Source organism: Leguminivora glycinivorella, chromosome 21, assembly GCF_023078275.1.
Source record: "Leguminivora glycinivorella isolate SPB_JAAS2020 chromosome 21, LegGlyc_1.1, whole genome shotgun sequence".
In the NCBI taxonomy this organism is placed as follows: Eukaryota; Metazoa; Arthropoda; class Insecta; order Lepidoptera; family Tortricidae; genus Leguminivora; species Leguminivora glycinivorella.
Window position 1 is genome coordinate 10,202,111 of NC_062991.1, and position 18,721 is coordinate 10,220,831.

General features: G+C 38.7%; 1 protein-coding gene across 2 annotated transcripts; it reads right to left on the minus strand.

The window, feature by feature from the left end:
- Window positions 1–5,905: 5,905 nt before the first annotated feature.
- Window positions 5,906–12,420, minus strand: LOC125237472 (glycine receptor subunit alpha-4-like). 2 transcript variants are annotated; one of them, XM_048144582.1, is made up of 8 exons: window positions 12,045–12,420; window positions 11,099–11,282; window positions 10,192–10,418; window positions 9,604–9,686; window positions 8,980–9,117; window positions 8,129–8,305; window positions 6,692–6,897; window positions 5,906–6,137 (listed from the first exon to the last, which is right to left on the minus strand). In XM_048144582.1, exons 1-8 carry the CDS (start codon window positions 12,155–12,157, stop codon window positions 5,964–5,966), a joined length of 1,302 nt encoding a protein of 433 aa, XP_048000539.1. In that variant the 5' UTR covers window positions 12,158–12,420; the 3' UTR covers window positions 5,906–5,963. The 2 variants fall into 2 exon arrangements, with proteins under 2 accessions (XP_048000539.1, XP_048000538.1); XM_048144581.1 differs by having other exon boundaries at window positions 11,099–11,300.
- Window positions 12,421–18,721: the final 6,301 nt, after the last annotated feature.

Here is an 18,721-nt window from a genome sequence, read left to right on the forward strand (position 1 = left end):
TGATTTTAAAGTGAATGAAGCGAATGAAGAATGGCTGACGAAAGCAGAATCGGACCAATTTAGGAACGTGACGAGAAACGAACGTGCCGACCAAAGAGGATTAAGTATTATAGAGAGTTACTGTCAAAGTAAAATGTGTAATTACAGTGCATAGACTGCCATCTCTTGACACAGGCTTAAAACGTTTGAACCTCAGTTTTGACAATTTGGCCCATACTCTTAGCTTAGTATGTGTTAAAATGTCAAATATTAATATAAGCGCCATCTAGCTGAGCGTACCCCAAAGGTGTAACGCCATCTAGGCCACCGTACCTTTTTCTGTATGGTACTGAGGTACGTTTTTTTCTTAGACTTTATCTGTCTATACGGAGTTATACCGCGTGTGGATTCCATACGGGCGAATAATGTATCCAGTTATAGTATCTGATCAAACGAATCGTATAGGATAATTATTTTGTTAAAAAGTGTTATTAATTAAGAGTAGTTAATTTTTTTAATCTGACCAAGCGGCAATGTACGCCGTCAAACTTAATTTCACATGACATAAACGTCATTTCGTAATGACGATTAGGTAGGTACGCTAATTGATGTGGACGTAATACATTGCGTGCTGAATTATTGTATGAAAAAAAAAATCTCGTCTATTCAAAAAGAAAACATATAGTTAAACTCCTTGGGTCCAAAACTAATCGTTATTAAGATATTCGCCCGTATGGAATACACACGCTGTATATGTATTTGGTGCCGACCGAAGAGTATACCCAAAATATAGGTACCTACCTAAATGAAAACTGTGCCTTAACATGTAAGTCTAGACTAAGAATACAATTGCATACCGAATGCGCCTAGCCATTGTCTGGGCCTCCTATTTAGCAGGCCGCGCGTAACCGCCTAAATCGATTGCATAATCAGTACACTCAGACTCCAAAATATGTGTATGCATCAACTTATAAATATACATAAATTTATAAATTTGTACATATATAATTGCATGTAATGCATGAATAAGTTAGTTATAAGAACAATATTTGTACGCCCGTCGTGGCAAAACAAGGATCGTTCATGAAAAACCACTATTACTCGTATGTAAGACCTGTATATACGCTTGTTTGATACAAATAAATATTTCATTCATTCATTCATTCATACACTTTATATATGAGCGTTAAATATGCAGTCAGTATATCTTGAGGGGGTCAAAAGTGGCTCCAAATGGTTCGTGTAACATTGGACACACGCCAGTGCGCGTAGACGAATGCACAAACGCTCACGATAATATCTCCAAATGGTTCGCGACAGAGCCAGACTACCTTTCTGCAGCATTTCTATTTCGTTTCGCGTCACAGAAATGCCATTGCTGCATTTGTTACGGGGCCAGTTCTGTTACGTTCCATAAAATCTCGGCGTCGCCTGCTGTTATAAAATACAATGTTATAATAGTTATTTGTTATACAAGGGGGCAAAGTTGTATTTTAACGCCGAGTGTGGAATTGAAAAACGAGCAAGTGAAAGGATTCTATAGTTGAACCACGAGCGAAGGGAGTGGTTCGAGAATAGAATCCTGAACTTGCGAATTTTTTAACACACGAGAAGTAAAATACATTTTCCCCTCACTAGCTCGGAAACACGTGTTTTGTCCTTTAATAGCAGCGGGTAAAAACGCATTTTATCCACTAGTGGGTAAAGTGATTAGACCTTGAATAAAGTCAAATTAACTGCTTTAAAACTGATAAAAGTAGGTGAATCTAGTAATAAAGATGGAACGACTGGTTTCTCAAAACGACCAGAACCACATAAAGACTTGATCGCAAAACGACCACATCTGCAAAAAGCCTTTGTCTCGTAATGACTTTCTAGTAAAACGACCACAAAGCATAAAGTCTGAATATCAAAACGGCTTACTATCAAAATTACCTGTTCGCAAAAAGACCACCTCTTAGAAGGTATAGATCTTTTCCCCTCACTAGCTTGGAAACATGTGTTTTGTCCTTTAATACCAGCGGGTAAAAACGCATTTTATCCACTAGTGGGTAAAGTAATTTTACCTTGAATAAAGTCAAACTAACTGCTTTAAAATTGATAAAAGCAGGTGAATCTAGTAATAAAGATGTTTTACCACCTGTGGAACTACTGGGGCCCGTTTCTCGAAAGGTACAAGTCTTGTATTACAAGTGCGCGAACTGTCAAATCGTATGGGTTGTCATGGAAACACACTTGTAATACAAGGCTTGTACCTTTCGAGAAACGGGCCCCTGGAAGCACTGATAAACGCATTTTTTGAGTTGTAGTTTCCTCGCTATAGTGAGGGGAAAAGTTTTGTGTTACACTCGGGTGCAAATGTATTTTACTTCTCGTGTGTTAAAAAACTCGCAAGTTCAGGATTCTATTCTCGAACCACTCGCTTCACTCGTGGTTCAACTATAGAATCCTTTCACTTGCTCGTTTTTCAATTCCACACTCGGCGTTAAAATACAACTTTGCCCCCTTGTATAACAAATAACTATAAAATGCCTTAATAGCAAAATAACTAGATCTTAAAACAACTTCCTAGTGAAACGATTACAATTTATGGTATCAAAACGACTAGTTATCAGAATAGCAACAATATCCATCCATATGTACTATTAAATAAATACTTATCTTGCTTCGTGAGCAAGGTCACCACCTCTAGGTCTAGGCTGTGGGAACTAATATCAAAATATAACTTTGAATGAAAAAGGCGATCTAAACTATTTTTTTTTCTTTTAATTGCTGGTTTTTCTAAACTTGGACAATAAAACGCATATTTATTTCAGATAAAAAAAACTTTATTATAACTTAAATTGCATAATAACAGGAAAAAAATAAAATTGTAGTACTTCCTGAACGTAACTAGTACAGATATTTAAATTTAACTTGATCTGAAATGTTTTGGAGAATATGGAAACAAGTTATGTCTCCTGGATTAAGTGAGCGACTTGAGTTGATTAGAGTTGAGCTCATTTTTGAATTTTCGGTCAAAAATAATATCTTTCTTTGCGGTTTGTCGTATTTAAGTAGTATAGATTTCCGTCAACTGAGGGATTGGTACTCGACTTCCTTTTTTAGAGTCTCCGTGAACATGATTAGCGTGGGTTTCTGCTGGAACCTTGCAATGTCGTGTCTGTGCCATGATAGGTAGGTACTTGGATTATGTTTTAGGGATCTGCTAGGTAGAGTTTTTGCAGGAAGAGAAAAGAGAGAAGGGGACATTTTTTAAGTTTTATAAATGATGGTAAACAGCAGTCACTTTCATAGAACGTGTAGAAATAAAATCTTGGGATAAGGTGCCAAAGCGGATTCCAGGCACTTTTATAATGTTGAAACACGAGACGAGACGTACCTATTTATTACGATGGTATCATTTCATGCTATTTTACTAACAAGACTAATTGCTACCATGCCATTCTGAGATTAAGTTCATTTGCTATCTAGTTATTTTGCTATTAGGGCATTTTAAGATCTATACCTTCTACGAGGTGGTCTTTTTGCGAACAAGTAATTTTGATAGTAAGCCGTTCTGATATTCAGACTTTATGCTTTGTGGTCGTTTTACTAGAAAGTCATTACGAGATAAAGGCTTTTTGCAGATGTGGTCGTTTTCGGTCAAGTCTTTATGTGGTTCTGGTCGTTTTGAGAATCCAGTCGTTTTGATACCGACCCTGATTTACCACCTGTGGAACTACTGGAAGCAGTGATAAACGCATTTTTTGCGTTGTAGTTTCCTCGCTATAGTGAAGGGAAAAGTTTTGTGTTACACTCGGGTGCAAATGTATTTTACTTCTCGTGTGTTAAAATACAACTTTGCCCCCTTGTATAACAAATAACTATTGCACCCGAGTGTAACACAAAACTTTTCCTCTCACTATAGCGAGGAAACTACGACCTTTATAATATTCTAGTAAACACTTGATAAAAATAGCGGAACAATTGACTTTGATCCAATCCATACTTACATTATAAATGGGAAAGTGTGTGTCCGTTTGTTTGTCCGTCTTTCACGGCAAAACGGAAAATAATGGGCCAATCTGACTGTACCTAACCAACTGTCCTGGACGTCTGTTACCAAGCGACTCGATCAAGCGCTTATTTTGGGTACGCTTTATTGCATACCGTCACATATATTACTCGTACAGTCTGATGAACGGCAGACAGACCGACGGGACCAATGTTTGTATTTAAAACTACAGCTACCACCTACTACGGAGACCGATTACCATCAGCGGGCCATATGCTTGTTTGTAGCCACCGTAGTATACCTACAAGTAAAAATAAGTTTATGCAAAAATGTCTTTTTTGGCACAAGCTTTTATCGCCGACTGTACCTTTCTTTCAACAGTTATCTACTGCTCTCCGAGACGTTTCTAAAAACCCCTTACTCTATAGGAATACGACGTTCCATAACAGAGTTTCTAAGACCACCGTGATACCATAATATTGTATTGTCACGTGATTTACATATGTGTGCAAAATTTCAGCTCAATCGGAAACCGGGAAGTGGGTCAAACTTAGCTTCTACGTTTTGACCCAAACTAACATACCTACTAACAAGGCAAGTTAAATAATAGTATTTTATACAATCGTGATATAATACAAAGCTTTTCAGTCGAGTACCATGTTTAGGCCACGAAGCTTGCTGAGTGGCCTAATAGTACGGTACGAGAGTGAAAAGCTTAATTATATCACTATTGTATACAATACTTTTTCTATGAGTCATCATTTTCATCATCAATGGACGAAAAATATCATCATTCAAATTAAAATTAATGTTAATAGCGTCGTTCACCGTTGTATCAACATCGAATTACCTAATAGCAACCAATTGTTTATAATAACCGTCTCTGATTGGTCGATAACGCGATAGATTAAAAAAAATGTGTTTCAGATGCAGAAAAATTTACCAGCTATCGCAAATTAGTATAGAAATTGTATGAAGTTCTATTTTTGAAATTATTACACAACTAAAGGTAACTATAATGAGATATTATAGTTGAGTCGGAACTGCCATAGAGTATCAAACACTGAAAAGTTAGCACTTATAATTTAGTCTGTGGTGTCCTAATTGACAGATTGAAGTCGACGAGTAGAAAGCTTGTAAAAATAGCACTAAATTGAGTCGTACAAAGGCGAGTTTATCTCTAAGGACGGTCTTTTAACCTAAATTAAGGAGTTTAAGGATTATACTAATACAATTCAATTAGTTATTAGCATTTTATTAATCTATTTTGTACCTAAAAATACATTATTTAGTTTTATTTCAAGTTAACTTAAATCTAACAAAACATTCATAACACTATTTTAAGTCTCACCACACAATATCCTTTGCACACATTTTTACTAAGAATTTAATTTAAAACCAACATATGATAACAGACGCTTTTCACAAGGATTTCCGTACATTGACCCGCCTATTTCTATCTCTATTGCACTCGCATAATTATATTGGTGTCACACTCGCACAGCGAGATTCACATCCAGCATCATGAGAAAGACGGCATACTTATAGACGACGCTGAGAATAAATAAAGAGAAAGGGAAGAAGCGAGAGAAGCGATCAATGTATACAGCTGTCTCTCTCCCATCGCAGAAGATCTTGTATTACACGATAGAGATGGAGATACTGCATACATTTGTAGAAAACTTACAGGAAAGTAGACCAATGTTGAGTATAAAGAAGGAGAAGGAAAGAAGAATCGAGAGAAGCGATTGATGTATACAGCTGTCTCTCTCCCGTTGCAGAAGGTCTCGTATTAGACAATAGAGATGGAGATACTGCATTTGTACAAAACTTACAAGAAAGTAGACCAATAGACGACGTTGAGAATAAAGAAGGAGAAGGGAAAGAAGAAGCGAGAGAAGCGATCGATGTATACAGCTGTCTCTCTCCCGTTGCAGAAGGTCTCGTATTAGACAATAGAGATGGAGATACTGCATTTGTACAAAACTTACAAGAAAGTAGACCAATAGACGACGTTGAGAATAAAGAAGGAGAAGGGAAAGAAGAAGCGAGAGAAGCGATCGATGTATACAGCTGTCTCTCTCCCGTTGCAGAAGGTCTCGTATTGGGGGAGAGAGGCGGAGGTGCTAGCTCGAGGATCCACGGAGTTTGGGAATATGTGCTGGAAAAGAAAAAAATGGTTAAGTAGTTTCTTTAAAATAAATTCAAAGCACTTTCGAATTACAGCGAGTTGCAAAAGAACATACATAAAATCCGGTTTTAGATTAAGCTAAATCGGAAACAAATAATAAGTTTAAGTTTCGTGAGATTATCGAGACAGTGCAATAGTAATTAGTATAGACCTTTTGTTGATTTTATTTTTATTAGAAGTTCAACAGTGTACTAGCTTTGTTGTTTTTCACCCCCGACGCAGAAACGACGGGGGTGTGATAAGTTTGACGTGTCCCTCTGTCTGTTTGTCTGTCTGTCTGTCTGTGTGTGTCTGTCTGTGGCATCGTAGCTCCTGAGCGGATGAACCGATTTCGTTTTCTTTTTTTGTTTGAAAACTGAGTTAGTCGGGAGTGTTCTTAGCCATGTTAAAATCGTGGACCGATTTTCATGAAACATGGCTAAGAACACTCTCACTATGTCGGGTCGGGGTTTTTTTCAAAATATTAATTTTTTGGTTAAGTTATTAATATTTAATGACAGTTAATTAGATGATAGTAGACTGACCTTGAAAGCATCTAAATCCCTGGACAGATCTTCATCAGAGTACCCCTTCATGGCCTTCGTGGCCACTGGTCCCATGTAATTATTCACAACTGCAAACTCGAAGAGCGAGAGGAAAACAAAGACAGAGCAGGACGACATCCACACGTCGATAGCTTTCACGTAGGAGACTGGGGGTAGGCTTTGCTGCGATTGGGTGTTTTGCGTTGCTGGAAAAATGAAAATAAAAACAATGCATTAGCACAGTCTAATTTAGAACTCATCCGTCAGATTCCTCTTTCGTCAAATCTCTTATTTCTAACCGCGGCCCCAAATCTCAAGGAAGGAGGTACTCAATACGTCTATATTTTTATTTAATGTTCGTTATTCGATATCTTCCTCATTACTGGATCGCTTTTGAATTATTATTTTTTTTTGATTGAATATACACAGAGATTGTTCCCATTTTACCAGACTGGTAACTCCAAGCCTGACCCTGGCTGGAATAGCTGCAGACTTGATCCAGAAAGAGATCCAGGACATGACGACGATGATGGTTGAAGGTATGTACCTATGTTGTAGAGCAGATGGTAGCCGCTTTCAAAACTTACCCAAAGTAAGGAGACTAGTGACTCCAAGCGTGACCCTGGCTGGAATGGCTTCAGGCTTGATCCAGAAGGAGATCCAGGACATGACGACAATGAGGGCTGAAGGTATGTATGTGTAGAGCAGATGATATCCTATCTAGTAAGCGCATAAATCAAAACCTTTCAAAACTTACCCAAAGTAAGGAGACTAGTGACTCCAAGCGTGACCCTGGCTGGAATGGCTTCAGGCTTGATCCAGAAGGAGATCCAGGACATGACGACAATGAGGGCTGAAGGTATGTATGTGTAGAGCAGATGATAGCCTATCTAGTAAGCGCATAAACCAAAACCTTTCAAAACTTACCCAAAGTAAGGAGACTAGTGACTCCAAGCGTGACCCTGGCTGGAATGGCTTCAGGCTTGATCCAGAAGGAGATCCAGGACATGACGACAATGAGGGCTGAAGGTATGTATGTGTAGAGCAGATGGTAGCCTATCTAGTAAGCGCATAAACCAAAACCTTTCAAAACTTACCCAAAGTAAGGAGACTAGTGACTCCAAGCGTGACCCTGGCTGGAATGGCTTCAGGCTTGATCCAGAAAGAGATCCAGGACATGACGACAATGAGGGCTGAAGGTATGTATGTGTAGAGCAGATGATAGCCTATCTAGTAAGCGCATAAACCAAAACCTTTCAAAACTTACCCAAAGTAAGGAGACTAGTGACTCCAAGCGTGACCCTGGCTAGAATGGCTTCAGGCTTGATCCAGAAGGAGATCCAGGACATGACGACAATGAGGGCTGAAGGTATGTATGTGTAGAGCAGATGGTAGCCTATCTAGTAAGCGCATAAACCAAAACCTTTCAAAACTTACCCAAAGTAAGGAGACTAGTGACTCCAAGCGTGACCCTGGCTGGAATGGCTTCAGGCTTGATCCAGAAGGAGATCCAGGACATGACGACAATGAGGGCTGAAGGTATGTATGTGTGGAACAGGTGATAGCCCAGCCGCCTCCTGAGGTTAAACACCACGGCTAGACAAGTGAAGTTTCCTGAAATCACAGAAGATTAGGTAGTCCAAGGCCCCGTAGGCGAATCGCATTTCTGCAAAACGAAACGCCGCAGAAATGTAGCCCGGCTCTGTCGCGCCAATACGCAAGAGCGATAGAGATAGATAGCTACGAAAGAGATATTATCGTGAGCGTTTGTGCATTCGGCTACGCCACGCTACGCATACTGGTACGCGACTGTAAAAAAAATCTACTGAATCAATAGACTTTCGATTTTCTTTTACTGTCTCAATTGTCTGAAACATGTACGGAAAATACATTTGATGGGTCAAGAAATAAGACATACCCAAATTATATTTAATGTTATACTTATTTTAGAATTTTCGTAGTATACAATCATTAGTACTAGATGAACTAGATCTCAGGATGAGGGTGCCGGCTATCCTTTCATTAGCATCCGTAAAAAGCTCAAATTGAGGCATGAGCTAAAAAAAAGGAGTCATAATCATCCTCTTTGCGTTATGCCGCCATTTGCCAAGGCTCATGAGAGCCTGGGGTCCACTGTGACAAATAATCGCAAGATTTGAGAGAAAAAAAAAGATAAAGGATTATGAAAAGCTGAAAGGAAAGCATTTACACCCCGTATTTACCTGCAAACGCATCAAGGATATGAGCACGTTAAGAAATATCGCTGAAAAGTTAACGGGAGTACTCACCAGTAGAATACTCGATAGTGCAGTCACTAGTATAGTTGTTGGATATGTCGAGCTGCGGCAACTCAATGTCCGGGTTGACCACCACCAGAGGATCCGTCAGGTTCCAAATGAAGACCAGGTCGTGGACGGTGTGCGACACTGGAACACGGGAAATTGTAAACGACACCAAAACTGTATCGTTAAACATTAGGAACGAAAAAATGGCAATAGTTACTGGGGAAACTGTAACTGACGCCAAAAGTGTTTTAGTATAAATTTAAATAGATATCATACACGAAAGAAAAAACGACAAGGCCCACTGGTGGCCGAGCCGGGAATCGAACCCGGGTCTTCAGCTTACGCGGCTAACGTCTTCACCACTAGACCACCCGCCCGCCAAAAAAATATTCAATAAAATAATTTGATTTGTTCCCTAGTTGTGTTTTAGTATAGTTAATTATCAGGTAAACGTTGCTGTAGCTATTTATGACAACTTATCATCAGTACGTATACCTATACCTGCACCTAAAGGGAGGTCAGAAAACAGTGTTGTATTAGTATTGTAGTAGACTACATTCTAATCATTAAATCTCGCACAACAAACATGAAACTTGTATAGAAAAAGGTAATTAACGGAAAACTTACAGCTTTCAATCATCATGGAACAGATTTGCGTGTCGTGAGGGTAGGTCTCGAACTTCATCGCGCAGGATAACACCAGCGTCAATCTGAATGAAACAAAATCGTCAGATTACATCTTTGAAGTGTACCAATGAGTTTTTCGGAACTTATACGTGTGAGATATCATTTGATTTGAGGACACTGGACTAAGCCCAATAAGGCCCTTTTGTAAAACGAGTATCTACGCCTAAACTTGCGATTAGCTACGCAAGGCGGATAATATCTTAAAAGATTAGGTAGATGAAGAAAAAAATATAGTTCGTGGGGATAGTGTTTTTGGGTCCTTTAAACCTCAATCAATCATCTACATTAGCCCACTGCTGATCATAAGAGATTAGGTGTTTTCTAACATAAGTATCCTCTTTTGGATAAAGCTATTGTCTATAGTTGGATAAGCTAAGATTACGCTTGGCTCAATTTAGGATGCGAATTTAGGAAAGTGTAATCGCGTTTAGCAAGTTGCTTAATAATCTAGGCAAGCATGCAGAGGCTTGGGTCTGTTTGGTCCTAATTAAAGTTTTAAACGACCAATTTTGACCAAAAAATACTCACTTAGACATATAAAGCAGCGTCTTATCATGATACAGCCACAGATAATGGTTCGGTATGCTCATCTCATGAAACGTGACTTTCTTCGCATTCTTGAAGAAGCAGTCCGGCCTCCAGATCTTGTTTAGCCAGTCAACATCCAGGATCCGGTATTCTTCGTGCATGTTCTCTGGGAGACGGAGGCGAGGGTCTCGCCAGGATTGGGCTAGGAAGATGTCTGCTACGTACGTCTGAAATTGGGAAAGAGAATGTTAAATCATTTAACTTTCTAACACCCTAACACCGCCCTTCATCCATAAACTCCTTATCTTTAGCTTAAATGAACAGGCGTTCATGGGTAAAGGGTCCTATTATTAGGTTGCTGTTATAATATTAGGGTATTTGTAAAATTTTAAAGAGAGAATAGTATTAGAGAAATAATACCTTCTTTCTTAGTTTTTCATACAAACGTTGCACCCGCGAAAGCATAAGAAATTGCGAGAAGGAACTGCATTATTCTCAAAAAAAAAATTCTTCTTGGGAATTAGCACTTATTTTATTTGCAAGAGATTTAGATAAAGTAGGTATGGGATGGGACCGCGCCAGTTTTCATGACAATAGTATAAATCTGTGCAAACTTCTAAGTTTTTCACATGAAATAAGCCACTTACAATGCTCTCCTCGTTAATCGAATCCAAAGACAGTACAGTGACATGAAAGTAGACTATAGTAGGCTGCCCCAACAGCTTCGGGGCGCGATTCTTATCGTAATACTTGGCCTTGATTGGCAGAATATCGCGCAGAGACAGGCTGGATTCTAACTTCAGTTCTATCTCTTGGTACGAGGAGTTACTAAAGAATCGGACTGCGCCAGTTTTCATGCCAATCTTTTCAAAATTCTAAGATGTTCTTCATAAAATAAGTCACTTACCATGCTCTCCTCGTTAATAGAATCCAAGGACAGTACAGTGACATGGAAGTAGACTATAGTAGGCTGCCCCAGCAGTTTGGGGGCGCGATTCTTATCGTAATACTTCGCCTTGACTGGCAGGATGTCGCGCAGAGACAGGCTGGATTCTGACTTCAGTTCTATCTCTTGGTAAGAGGCGTTGGTTCTGGAAATGCAGTCAACCCTGGATGAGCGGGATTGGAGAGAATTAATCCTACCTGTTTATATTTTAATTATTTTCGGGGAAATAAAAGAGTTAACGCCGATCAAAGTTTCAGTTTGGCAATTTTCAGGTTTAAAAAACTGGTGAATCAAAAGGCCACTCCGAAACTTAATAATTAAAAGTTTGTTAACAGTAGGTAATTGTTTTCAACAATTTCATATAATTCGATTTCGTCAATAAATTAGATTTTGGTCGAATACTAACGAGAAAAAGTATGAATTCCTTTGTCCATAGTTCAGGATTCGAACCCGAAGCCTAAGTTTTTGGATCAAAGAGACAATCTAATTCGAATAACAACTTATTACCTATTAATAGGTTGCTAATAATAGGATTCTGCTAAATCTGTCCAGTCTATTTGAATTCGACCTGGATAACTGATATAGACAGGATATTTAGATATATAGCCTACTGAGGCTGATACATCCGGATATCGTCACTACTTTTAAAAAAACTTGTATCTTCGTCTGTCAATGAAAAGAAAATTGTAGTAAGTATGTATGGAATGCATATAGACTTACTGCGTTTTAACTTTGAGGAGCAGCGTGAGATACGAGATTTTTTCTAAGTAGTGAAGATATAAGAGGAAGAGGAATCAACCAAGTTATTGCTTGTGTTACTTGTAGGTTGTTTGATTCCTCTCATCTTCGCTCTGAAAAGGCAGCCTAACAAATGCATGGGAACTTGAAGTGTTCGAAAAGTACTTACAGGAAACTGACAGCAGCCTGCACTCTTCCCGCGTCCGCGTTTCCTTCTAGCGCGAAAGAGAAGAGAATACCACACCACGCCACTCTAAAGTTCATATTGAATACGTGTTCCATTCACTTTGTTCACTTTCGTCTGATTTCTAATGTTTTGTCACCTTTGTGAATACTTCATACTTGGAGAGTTTCCTAACTGAGAAAATATAGATTTCATTTTACACTTGTATTGCGAAGAAAATTATGAAATCGCCATCAGATACTTAGGTACCTATATCGAAATGGCCAAGGTGCTCAAATTCACCAGAACGCGCCTCTACGAGTATTAGCAAAGTTAGTGTGCGTGTTCAGATCATTTTGAAGATGGTATCCATTTCAATATATCTGATGCCTCTGATGGTGATTAAATTACCTGGGCCATTTTTTTCAAAGTTGTCCACCCCACTTTTTGGTAACATGGGTATTTTTTACGCGATTCATACTCAGAATCGAGAGCTCTTTCGATGCTGATAGGAGAAAAAAAATGTCTCAAGATTTCTATATATTTTTTTCGAACCTTCCATTTCGTTACCGCCATACAAAATGTATGAAAAAATGGTAACGGAATGGGAAAAAAACCTTGGGACACTTTTTTTCTCCTATTAGGATTGAAAGAGCTCGCGATTCTGAGTGGAAAACACATAAAAATTTCCAAATCCAAAAAAAAAGTGGGGTGGACAACTTTGAAAAAAATGGCCCACCTATATATAGATGACTGGCCTATTGATAAAATTATTGATAATAAACATACAGTACGTAGGACTGCCAGGGCTTTTTAAATTGTATACCATGACATGATCTTCTCTCATATTAATATGAAGACACTCAAATGTTTTGATTATAAACAGGCAATATTGCAAACAGATTCCTACATTATAGTTAAGGCATTTGAATACCTAGTTTTATCACAGAACACCAACACACACGCAAAATTAGTAAACATTATCTATCCCACATCAAGCCTAACCTAAAACGTCTGATTGTCTATAAAAGAAGTCTTACAAACACTGATTCAATTACATGTTTTAAATTGCCCAACGATAGACGAAGACGTTAAATCTAATATTTTACACTGCACTACCTTATGTCACGACTTACCCCTTCGTAGCTATAAGTAACAAAGTTGTATACTTGGATATCAATTGTGGGGCTTCATTGCTTAATAGGTACCTTTATATGGTGTGAATAGCCACGAGAAGTGGAGCAATCAATAAGGGAAATCTTGGTAGTTCTATACTTAAACTGTTTGAGATTTTATAGTATTTTTGGACTTCTAAAAAAATGGCTTTGCCAAAAAAAAAATCATGTACAAGATACCACATTGTCGCATAAACATAAAGTCGCTTTAAAAGATAATTAGTATAAAGATGTTACCAAAGTTCGTCCTTTGGTTAGCAATAAAGTACCTTTTACTTAAAGAAGTCGCGGGGGCAAAGTTTAGTTGTTGTTTAACCGCACATGCCAATATTGATACCCGAGTGGTTCAAAAAGTGGAATCTTGAGCCTTGCGAGGGTTTCAATGCACGGAGGTTAAACAAACTTTACGAACAAAATACTGACTATAAAATGTTTAGTTATAACCTAATAACCACAAAATTAAAATTTTGAAAAAGCCCCCGGCCGCGACATGTGGACCGATTTTCATGAAACATGGCTAAGAATATTCCCGACTAACTCAGCTTTCAAATAAAAAAAACTAAATCCAAATCGGTTCATCCGTTCGGGAGCTACGATGCCATAGACAGACACACACACACACAGACAGACAGACAGACAGACAGACGGACAGGCACGTCAAACTTATAACACCTCGTCGTTTTTACGTCGGGGGTTAAAAATGAAAATGAATGAAAATATGTAGAACTTAGATATTTCCAGAATTCTCTTTATATGCTCAGATTCTAAATAGTGTGCCTGATGATTGTAATGCCTGAAATAAATAAGTACACGGTCCTAATACCTTAAGTCACCTAGGTATCTTCTATCTTAGCAGTATTACCTGTACCTAAGTGATTTAGCACAAAACAGATGTCACTATTGTGTTCAACATTTTATAATCACATTAACGTCTTCCATATTACACACACGATCACTATTTTAGTCTGTATCTAATACAAAAGATATAACTATGTATAGTAAACATACAAACGCGATAATAAACAACATTTAAAAAGTTAAAATGAACACATATTGTTGATAATGGTAGCACAGCGAGGGTATAACATAATTTGATACTACGTATTGTACAGTGGGGTGGATAGGACCATGAAACTACTAAGTTTTTGATGTGCCTTTTTGACCGAACGATAACGCAGGAACACCTCGGACACTGGCGATCAAATATAAGAAAGAGGCGCGTTCCTAGCACACAGTCTAAGCTCGTGTAGGTGAACGCGTACTATGCTTGTATGAGTGAAATATGACAGGTCGACTGTTCGCGTTTTTGACAGGCGGTAACTGTGATGTAACCGAGAGGGGGCGGGCGGCGCTTTCAGCGGGGAGCGGGAGTGGCCATACTGTACGATAGTACTCTATCATACTGTGCCGAAGGTCTCTATTTCAGCTAGGGCAAAATTACTGTGACATGTCCCCTCGAAGAGTGTGGTAGCGGTAAACTAAACTAAATCCTCAACGGTAAGTAGTACGTAGTAGAATTTAAAGCGCGGAGAGGCACTCAAAGGCACAAGATATTGAAATGTACCTTTGTGGTATCTATGGAGGTACCCGTAATGGTATTCCCACACACTGGCTGTTATATAACGTTATACATTATAGATATAACGCGGTGTAACAGGGACAACAATCTAAGTGGTAACAACGATATAGCTCTTGGGCTGTACAGATGTAGTGCGAAAAGAGTTGCCTTCGTATTTAATTGTTACGGAAACGTACGAACGTGTCATGCTATTTCAGTCAGTCTCAGTACAAGATGTACTGACATTGACTGAACTAGCATGACAAATACGAACGTTTCCGAAGGAAACCCTGTTCGCGCTACATCTGTAGTACGTATTTTCCATATTTACTTTTTTGCCTTGCTTCGCTTCGCTTTTGTAATTTATCCACGCACTTCACACAATAAAATTGTCCTCCATATTTCGTGGCTCCACGTTCACTAACAGGATTAAGCCAGGGTGTCGTGCCAGACCTTGAGCCACTCACCTTCCTTGCGAAAATCGATCCTGATTCAAAGTTGTCATTCGAGTTACGATTCCTTTGCAGCCCATACTTAGCGTAGTCAGGCCTACGTCACTCGCTCGCGGTGTTCATTCGAGTGAACAAGTAGCCGAGGGGCGCCACTCGCCCGCCTGTGTAGTCGCGTGGCACATACCGATTCTATTCTTCTGAGTTTTAGGTCGTTGTCTCATTATCGATCGGATATCTGTTTGACATGATGCCAACAGCCACTTTTCATCATCGCACCGCACAACCTAAATGGTCGCGCACTGTGCGGTTTCAGAGGAATTTCCTCCCACGAACGCTCCGGCTGTGGAATGAGCCGCTCGAGGTATTCCCGATGAACTACAGTATGGGGTTCTTCAAAAAAGGAGTGTACAAAGTTTCTAATGGGTCGGCAACGCGCACGTGACACCCCTTGAGTTTTAGGCGTCCATAGGTTACGGTGACCGCTTTCCATCAGGCGGGCCGTATAGGTACATGTTTGCCACCGACGTGGTATAAAAAAAAATATATCGGATGTCGGAACGATTTGAATGGAAAAAATCCAAGATGGCGCCTGTAATGTATGGGATATCGGTCCGATATCCGATATCGGATCGGATAATGTGAAAACGCACTTACGTAGTAACTTATTAGTATTAGTTAAATAAAGCGTTAGGTAAATATTTGTCGTTTTGAGGGCAAATGAAGGATCTGTTACATTAGTAATTTATAAATAATCTGTGGCGTAGTGACTTTACAAGCCTCTACATTCTCTACAATGAATTTTTGACCTTTTACAGAGACTTAGACCAAAGAAAATATGGCGTGATAACCTCGATGCATTTTACAGAAACGGCCGGAGCAGGCCGCAAATCGTGATGGGTGGCAGAAGAAAGGGGACGCCGTTCCCAGTGGGAGACAAAAATAGGCTAGAATACAGAAAATTATCTTGTATAGACAAAGAGCAGCGCCCCCAAGCGCTTACTTAAGTACCTACTGGAACCAAAAATTACATAAATTTTCCGTGGCGATTACGCTATCGAATTAGTACATTACGATACAAGTGCGGAAAAGAGGAAGTTCGAAACGAGTGGCTTTTAAATCGACACGAATTACGGATTTTCTGCCTACTACATTGTCGTATGAAGATAGTCGTCGGTTACGTTTTTCAGTAGGTACATGACGGCCCTCTGCTGCCCGCACCAGCGCGCAAATTCATTTCTTGTCAGATACTCGTACAAACTTCTGAGAGCCATCTGTACTGAAAAACGTCGTACGATACACGTGGTAAATTGAAATTCGTTACTCGTGTCGATGTAATCGCGTAGCAGTGGGATCGTAAACTCTTTTCGCATATCCATATAACATCCAAACACAGATGGGCATTTCTCAGAATCTGCAGTTCAAACTTAAAACACGTGTTTTTACTTTAATACCAGCTGGGTAAAAACGCATGAAATTTATCCACTAGAAACAAAGAAAACTCATGCTATGCTTACGGAGTTCCGGTAATAATGCTGCCACCGAAATCAAAAAAGTTGAAACGCTCTGAGAAATGCCAGATGACTATAGCTCTTAAACACATAGTCCCACAGTCCCCGTCTAAGGCACTGGTCCCACCAAAAGGTCCAAAAGCGAGTAACTCGCCCCTATAAATAAAAGAGAGCTAACGATTCATCGCGTCTCTTTTATTTACATGGGAGCGACCATCTTTTATTCGTTTCCATCGCCTATAGCTCATATAATAGCTAACTGGCTTTTGGTGGGACCAGTACGTACAGTCAACAGCAAAAGAAACTGATGAAATAGGGTCCCGAAACAATTAAAATAATTTAAGGCAAATGTTACTGACTATTATAGTTTATTAGAAGTAAATGTATACATAAAGTGTCATAAGTAAGTGATCACAATTATTTTGATTCTAGAAAAATAAGTGACATGCCATTCAAACTGTTATAGTTATTTGTTATAACAAGGGGGCAAAGTTGTATTTTAACGCCGAGTGTGAAATTGAAAAACGAGCAAGTGAAAGGATTCTATAGTTGAACCACGAGCGAAGCGAGTGGTTCGAAATAGAATCCTGAACTTGCGAATTTTTTTAACACATGAGAAGTAAAATACATTTGCACCCGAGTGTAACACAAAACTTTTCCCCTCACTATAGCGAGGAAACTACAACGCGAAAAATGCGTTTATCACTGCTTCCAGTAGTTCCACAGGTGGTAAATCATCTTTATTACTAGATTCACCTACTTTTATCAATTTTAAAGCAGTTAGTTTGACTTTATTCAAGGTCAAATTACTTTACCCACTAGTGGATAAAATGCGTTTTTACCCGCTGGTATTAAAGGACAAAACACGTGTTTCCGAGCTAGTGAGGGGAAAAATATATTTATTACACTGAATACAATCAGGAAAATCGTATATCAAAATTGTAGATCGCACTTGCAACTAAAAGTTGCCAAACGTTGGTAGAAATGAAAATGTTTCATGGACCACAGACTAGATAGAAGTTATAACGAGTACAGAAAACGTTCCGTAGTATGCATACTTTCTACCTATTACAAGTTGAGCAAAATAAATGAAGTTTTAATTGATTTACGAGGAAAATAGCATTACGTTCCAAATTTGGAACCATATGCGGTAAAGGGTTAAAACATCATTTTATTTTAAACTGTCACGTTGGTATAACTTGTTACATCTGGCACGTCATACTAGAAGATGTTTTGAAACGTTGATTTTGGTCACTTACTTTTGACGTTGACTGTACCTAATTATGAGGCAAACTGCCGTTATACGTTACTAGATGGCGTCACAACTGACCGCAACATCACGTACATTTTCTGGACTTTTTCTGGTTGGCATCACATACAAGTATTTACCTACAACGCTTGCCAACACATACGTATTATACTTACCTACATACAACAGTTGAAGTAGCGACATCTACCCTCTAACCTTTCAGTGTCTCATCATAAGCTTGATTATAAGAACCCTGTAACAGGTTAGTAGTATAAAATTACGATCTAATTTCGTCTTTATGTTACGGGACAATGTGGTACCTCTTATTGAGAGCTTCACATATACTTTTTTGATGAATAATCAAACTTATTTTTTGATAATTACTGTACAGATGTTTTAGTAAAAAATAGGCCAACCTACCTCTATAAATATTAGATCACCTAGTGACGTATTAAATTTTTTACAAATAGTTTCTTATGCTCACTCAATCCACACACTTTTGAAAAGCCGAATTTTGATGAAAAACATAAGATTTAGACCGCTATTATATGTGTATAGTTTAGTAAAAGTGAAATGGGAATTTGTAAAATACAAAACGAACCACTAACGTGTCAGGTTTTTTTATAATAAATTTTTGTAAGTGCTCACTCAGTCCACACGTTTTGAGAAAGTTAAAAATGTAAATATCTTACGATTTGTAGCACCTAAGACACTCGAAAGTACTTCAACATTTAGTAAAAA

Coding starts and splice junctions, on each gene's coding strand:
- LOC125237472 (XM_048144581.1), bottom strand. CDS start 12,157: ATGGAACACGTATTCAATATGAACTTTAGAGTGGCGTGGTGTGGTATT. Junction 11,301..12,044: donor CAGGCTGCTGTCAGTTTCCT/GTAAGTACTTTT, acceptor CCGCTCATCCAG/GGTTGACTGCATTTCCAGAA. Junction 6,898..8,128: donor CACTAGTCTCCTTACTTTGG/GTAAGTTTTGAA, acceptor TCATTTTTCCAG/CAACGCAAAACACCCAATCG.